This window comes from Ipomoea nil, unplaced genomic scaffold, assembly GCF_001879475.1.
Source record: "Ipomoea nil cultivar Tokyo-kokei standard unplaced genomic scaffold, Asagao_1.1 scaffold0216, whole genome shotgun sequence".
Lineage (NCBI taxonomy): Eukaryota > Viridiplantae > Streptophyta > Magnoliopsida > Solanales > Convolvulaceae > Ipomoea > Ipomoea nil.
Window position 1 is genome coordinate 410,117 of NW_017616644.1, and position 7,041 is coordinate 417,157.

The window sequence follows — 7,041 nt, forward strand, 5'->3', positions numbered from 1 at the left end:
TTGCACCTATAATACTTTTTACATGCACTTGTAATACATTTTACTTGCACTTCGATGTTCAATTATTTACGAAAATGCCACCGCGTTTTTTTTAAAAAATCAGTGTTTCTCATCCATTAGATCTGGACACGTGGACGAACAGAATTCATTCCTATTTCGCGCCTGGGCGAAGCATTTGCACCTGAGTGCGATTATATATATATATATATATATATATATATATATATATATATATATATATATATATATATATATATATATATATATATATATATATATATATATATATATATATTCTAATAAGAGCCAATATTGTTAGGCCCTTAACTGGAACAAAAATGCCATGAGATTAGAATATATGATGAAGCCCAATTCAATTCCTTATTCTTTTAAAGCTAGTCTACCTATACTTATGGGGGCCCAAAACATATTTTAATAATTTTTAAATTTGACTTTTTAATTTTATGTTACTTTTTATAGTTTCTAAAAACATATATATTTTTTTTTTGGTGAAAAAGAGGGACCCAAAGGTCCCAGAAGGAGATTAGTAAATTCTTCTAGTTGAAACGCCATTGGCATCCATCCGAAGGAGATTATTGATTTCATCCGGAGGGTGTAAGAAGACCGTGGTCCCCCAGCTAGAGTTCTGCCCAAGATTCGCCATGAAATCTGCACAACTATTTCCTTCGCGAAGGGTATGCCTAAGATCACACGAACCGAGCCGCGTCATGAGAGATTTGCAATCTGAGATGAGGGTATTAGCTTCAGGTCGAGATGTGCTATCACCCTTAATGGCGTTCACCACTGAAATAGAGTCTACTTCAGCAACCAGACGAACCAGCCCTCTATTGTTCGCTATGAGGAGTCCTTCCCGAAGACCCCATAATTCCGCCATGAAGCTTGAGGTGGTGCCAACTTTGGTCGAGAACCCCACCAACCAAGCCCCCGTGTGGTCTCGGATGACACCTCCCGCACTAGCCATTCCCGTGTTCGCCTTCCTGGCGCCATCCGTATTAAGCTTTGTCCAACCTTGCATGGGTGGTGACCAACCGATCCAAAGCTGTCTTCCCAGCATGATGCCCCTATGAGAGACGAGTACTCTTTCTGCTTCACCGGCTTCCAGAACTGCACGGTGTACCGCTACATTTGCTTGCACAAAATTATGGTTAAACACAAGATCATTTCTTGCTTTCCGCATGTTCCAAAGAATATAAACAAAGTCTGTATTCCAACTTCCCTTTCTCGCGCCATTTCCTGTCATAGTACAGTTTTCCTTAATCCATCGATGCAAGGGGGTGGCTGCTGCTCCGTTGAAACTGGGCGCCTTCTTGCATGTACTCCAGCAGGCATTCGCGAAGTCGCATCTTCTAAAGATGTGGTCGAGAGTTTCATCTGGTTCATCACATCTCGGGCAGCGATCATCGTCCGTTAAGCCACGTCTCGTTCTCTCGGAGTTCGTTAGGAGACCGTTCCGTAACACTTTCCACAGAAAAATTTTTATTTTTTCCGCACATTTGATGCGCCACAACCAGCCAAAATCGCCTTCATCATCATCATAGCCTGTAATGAAGTTATAGCCCGATTTGATAGTAAAGAGGCCCGTGCCAGAGTAAGGCCACATGAGAGTATCTTGCTGTTGTTCAACAACGGCAATTGGCGTAGCACGAATGTTCTCCATCACATGGTTTGGAAGCAGCTCTCTGACAGTGGATAGGTCCCAAGCTTTGTCCCCCGAGATTAAGGTGTTGACTCTCATATCTTTCATGTCATCCGGAATCACAATGTCTGTCCCGTTGTTGATAGGGGCGTCACCCACCCACCAGTCCTCCCAGAAATTGATCGAGTCGCCTGTTCCTACCTTCCATTTCATGCCATTAGCAAGAATATACCTGCCTTTGAGGATGCCTTTCCACCCCGGAGAAGCAGTGGCTTTGACGGGAAGGGTCAGGAAATTAGCATCTTTAACGTACTTCTCGTGAAGAGCTTTGACCCAAAGTTTATTAGGGCATGTTACCATTTGCCAAGCAAGCTTGGCTAGGAAAGCAAGATTGAACTCCTTAGCTGTTCTGAGCCCGAGCCCTCCTAGGCCTTTGGATTTGCAAATATCACCCCAATTAACTGTGTGGATTTTCCTAGAGCTCTCAGAATGACCCCAGAGAAAATTTCTACAAATTTTATCAATGTCTTTGCAGGTGCTAGAAGGGAGGGCCATGGATTGCATGGAGTAAGTCGGGATGGTGGCTAGGGAGGACTGAACAAGAACTCTCCTACCCGCCATACTCAAAGAATTAGCTTTCCAATTTGCCAATTTCTGTCTCATCTTGTTGAGGACAGACCCAAACATGTCTTTAGAAACCCGCTTTTGAAGTAAAGGTATTCCTAGGTAGGAGCCTAAGTGATGCGCCACAGGAATGCCCATAGTGGATCCAACGTTTTGTTTGGAACCTGCACCAGTGTTAGGAGAACAAAAAATCTGAGATTTAGAATGATTTACCTTAAGGCCAGAGATATTTCCCAGTCTGTTCAAACAATCTATCATAACTTTGGCCTGCCGATCCGAGGCCTCCCCAAAGAGCATAAGATCATCCGCAAAAAAGAGGTGAGAGATGCCCACCCCTCCTCTACTAATCGAGATGGGTCTCCAGTGCCCCAAGGAAACCTGATTCTGAATGTCATAAGCCAGTCTTTCCATGACCAGATTGAAGAGATAAGGAGCTAAGGGATCCCCCTGACGAAGGCCCCTACCTGGCTTAAAGGGTTCCAAGCTACCCCCGTTCCAAAGGATGGAGATTCTACTTTCCCGAAGAGAGAAAAGGATGAGATCAATGATTTGTCTGGGAAAGCCAAAGGCCACCAAGGTGTCTTCAAGAAAGGCCCAGTCAACGCTATCGTAGGCTTTTTGGAGGTCAACTTTAACTGCCATAGAGCCTTTGTGACCTTTCTTTTTATTCATCACATGAACGATCTCTTGGGTTAGAATAATATTATCAAGAGTGGATCGACCCGGTAGGAAACTGTTTTGATGAGGCCCAATCAGCTTGCACATAATTGGCCTTAAGCGGTTGACAAGGACTTTAGAGATCACCTTGAAAGCCACATTAAGAAGAGTGATGGGTCTGAAATCAGCCGCCGACTCGGGGGCCTCTTTTTTAGGAATGAGCGTGACATAGGCGGTCAAGAGAGAATTCTGAACGGTGCTACTCGCCAAAGCTTGATTGACCATGGTGGTGAGGGCAGGACCTACAACATCCCAATAATGTTGGTAGGGGTATACCATCCGGGCCCGGACTACCAAATCTTTTCATGCCGAAAACCGCCTTTCTCACTTCTTCCATAGACGCACTATGTGTCAGACTCAGGGCCTGGAGGTTAGAGATTCTTTGGGAGCTATCAACCTGAGCCAACTCTGAACTTCCTTGCACAGGGACCCTGTCAAAGAGAGAAACAAAAAAATCAGTAATGTGGTTAGCAATAATCTGGGGGTCCGCCGTCCAGGCTCCATTAATCTTTAGGTGTCTGACACGGTTCCTATTTCTTTTAATTACGGCCGAGTTGTGATAGAAACTGGTGTTCCTATCCCCGTCTTTAACCCAATCCGACCTGGACTTTTGAAACCAAAACGTCTCCTCTTGATCAAGCACCTCGTTGAGATCTTTCTGTAGCCGCTTGTCGAGAGACTGAAGGGCTCCCGAAAAAGCATAGTTGTTGGCCTGCTGGGTACCCCGAATGTGACCCTCAATGTGCCTTTTTCTTTGGAAAATGTTACCGAAGACATCAGTGTTCCAGGTTTTACTCTTAGCAGTCACCAAAGTGATAAAATTAGCAAAGCCCTCGCTACCAAGAAGGGCTGAATCTTCCCAAATCTTTTTATAATCCTCTCTACCCAGCCATGCAGCTTCAAATCTGAACGGGCGCGAACTCCTATCCGGGGGGTTACCCGCTTCATCAATGAACAGGACCGGATGGTGATCGGAATGTAGACGGGCTAACACCACCGCTTTTGCCTCGGGAAAGAGCATTTGGGCTTCCATATTCCAAAGGACCCTATCAAGCTTGCGCATTTGGGTCACTCTACCACCCACATGCCTGCACCATGTGAACCTCGGCCCCGACGCTCCCACATCGAAGAGACTGCAGTTGTTCATAGCATCAGAAAATCTATTCATGCTTATGGTGGAGACCGAGTCACTCCCCCACTGTTCCCCCACAGCCGCTATATCATTAAGGTCACCAACCAAAACCCAGGACGCGTTAACCGAATCTTTAAAAATTCGGCACTCATCCCAAAACCTGGATTTGGCCATAATATTTGGCTTGACGTAAGCAAAAGTGAGAAAACAATCCCGTAGGCCCAGCCGAGCACGTGTATGGATCGCTTGGGATGAATGACTCACAACATCCAGATTCAACTTCATATGATTCCAAAGTAGAAGGAGCCCACCTGCAAAACCAAGAGGCTCGACAAGAAAATGGTTAGAAAAACCAAGCTGGTTGGCCAACTTAATCATGGCCTCAACCTTATTGGTCCTAATTTCCAGGAGACATAAGGCATCGGGTCGAGAAGAGTTAAGAAGTTGTTTAACGTGCTTCCTAACTCGAAAATTCCCAACACCTCTGCAGTTCCAGGAAACGACCTTCATTGAGAACCTAAGAGCGAGGGGGAAGTTGGAGCACCGCCTTCCCCAGGCGTAAAACCATCTCTACCACTCAAGGTGGAAGGGAGAGAGGAGAGGTTCCCTCCAAAACCAGTATTACTAGTACTGCCAAACTGGAAATGCCCAGTACCAGACTGGGGGTTCCAATCGAAACTATTGAAATCAGCAGGGAAAGAAAAAGAAGAACTCAAACCTCCGCGGTAACCTGTCCTTCCACCACCACGATTAGTGCTTGGGCTCCGCCGCGGGAGATGTACCCACGACTTCTACCCATGCGACCATCGCACTGATTTTGGACCCCGCGTGCAATTGTCGAGGTGTCGGGCGGATCACCGCTTCCCTTCCCGTCAAAGCGCCGGGTTATGTTCTGACGTGCCGGTGTAACGCCATTCCGACCTGGGGTTGTACCTCTCTCCACCGTCGCGTTACCAGGAGTGGTCACCTGAGGTCGCACTGACTAGGCAACCGGAGCCTCGTCAGCATGGTGAGCGAGAGGACCGAACTGATTTCCTCTCTGTAAGTTGTCTCAGTTGCGAGCATTGGCGCTCACATGTCCATGGCGAATATTCCCTTCCTTCGAGTGCCTCTGTGGAACTCTCTCCTTCGACTGCCTCTGTGGAAGTCTCTCCTTCGACTGCTTCTGAGAGTTACCTTCTAACGGTTGCTTTTGCTTGCCTTTAGTAGGTGGTTTCGGCTTATTTTTGTTCTTATAGTTCACCATCATCCAAGCCCCATGCTTCTCGATGGGAGGAGGCGGTTTGGCCTGTTCCATATTCATGGATTCTTGCATATTATCGTGGCCATCAATACCAGTTTCAGACGAGGCATTGTCACCCTTGTGGTGCTTGTTACAGTCCGCCGAACGATGCCCCACCTCCCCGCACCCAAAGCAGATAACATGCATGCCTTCAAACTCCACTTTTTGGAGCCGATCTTGAACCATCACTACAGCCACAAGTGATTTCGTGAGATCGATCTCGACCACCGCTCTCGCGAATCTACCGCGATCCACCCCCACTGTCATAGTGTCGATTTTTAGGGGGGTTCCAACGTTATTTAGGACCTCCCGTATAGCTTTTTCCCTGAAGAACTCCACCGGGAGCCCCGATAGGCGCACCCAGACGGCCATCCGTTCCACCTTCGCGTTGGCAGGATCGAAGTTAGGCCTCCATCTCTGTGCCACCACATATTGATCAAAAAGCTTCCAAGGACCATCAACTAACACGTGAAGGCAGTCCTTCTGGAGGTTGAACCGCACGATGTACCATCCAAACCCCACATCTATAATTTCAGTTTTCCCTTCCGGATTCCAGATGCGTAGCATGCGCTGTTGGAACAAGTGGAAAGCTATCGGCTTACCGAGGAATTTAATGAGCAAAGCATTCTTCCATGGTTTGATCTACTCTTGTCTAAGTTCCTTAGAGAACTTCACCACTGGGATGCCATCCGGCCTTTCGTTTTCCTCCTCTTCCTTGTCGGATTCGACGTAGATCTCATCATCGAACCAACTTTCTTGTTCGTCACTTACCGGCATGTCATCCTCAAGCATCGGATGACTAGCGGTTGTCTCAGCAAAGGTTCGCTTAGTCGGTTTGAAACGCTTCACTGTCTGTACCCTCCCTTCAGCCGCTCTTGGTAGATCTCCGCCGTTAGAGGGCGGAGCCATCGCCTCGGCCTCCATGGCCAAGGCCAACAACAGCCGCGAAAACTTACCAAAAACGGACCCGTACCCTAAAACCGTAGAGAGCACGCGTTAGTTAGAGAGAGAATTTTTCGAAAACACTCATTCTAAAAACATATTTTTTGGTTTTATGCAATAATAAAATCTTTTCTGATTTGGTAATGTATTCAGTGGGTTATAATAATGTACCTTGTGCTCTAAAATAATGTACCCTATATGTTAAAAAAATGTATCCTTGCAGTCTTGATTTTGGGTAATGTACTCTATGGGTTAGAATAATGTATCTTGTGCTCTAAAATAATGTACCCTTTGAGTTATCAAAATGTATCTTAGTTAAGGTCACGTGTTCATGAATTGATCACCACTTAGAGATGGCGGGTGGTATACTCGTCAACCCCAAACCCGTCCACGACCCACGGGAAATTAAGGGGAGGGGTTCGTTGGTCAAACGAACTATTCTTATATTATATTTTCAAAACATATTTTAATAATTTTTAAATTTGACTTTTTAATTTTATGTTACTTTTTATGGTTTCTAAAAACATATTTTTTTGTTTTATGCATCAATAAAATCTTTTATGATTTGGTAATGTATTCAGTGGGTTATAATAATGTATCTTGTGCTCCCAATCAATGGCGGGCCAGATCTGATATTGCCTTGGTTCCGGCCTTCTTTCGTAGTGAATTTTTGGATTTGAAGAATTC

The 7,041-nt window shown here is 45.7% G+C and overlaps 2 protein-coding genes across 2 annotated transcripts; both read right to left on the minus strand.

The window, feature by feature from the left end:
- Positions 1-544: 544 nt before the first annotated feature.
- Positions 545-4,640, minus strand: LOC109192724. The gene is made up of 3 exons (XM_019343426.1): positions 3,601-4,640; positions 3,293-3,429; positions 545-3,240 (listed from the first exon to the last, which is right to left on the minus strand). The coding sequence occupies exons 1-3, from the start codon at positions 4,638-4,640 to the stop codon at positions 545-547; spliced, it is 3,873 nt and encodes a 1,290-aa protein (XP_019198971.1).
- On the minus strand, positions 4,637-5,979 carry LOC109192732. The gene is made up of 2 exons (XM_019343436.1): positions 5,206-5,979; positions 4,637-4,789 (listed from the first exon to the last, which is right to left on the minus strand). The coding sequence occupies exons 1-2, from the start codon at positions 5,977-5,979 to the stop codon at positions 4,637-4,639; spliced, it is 927 nt and encodes a 308-aa protein (XP_019198981.1).
- Positions 5,980-7,041: the final 1,062 nt, after the last annotated feature.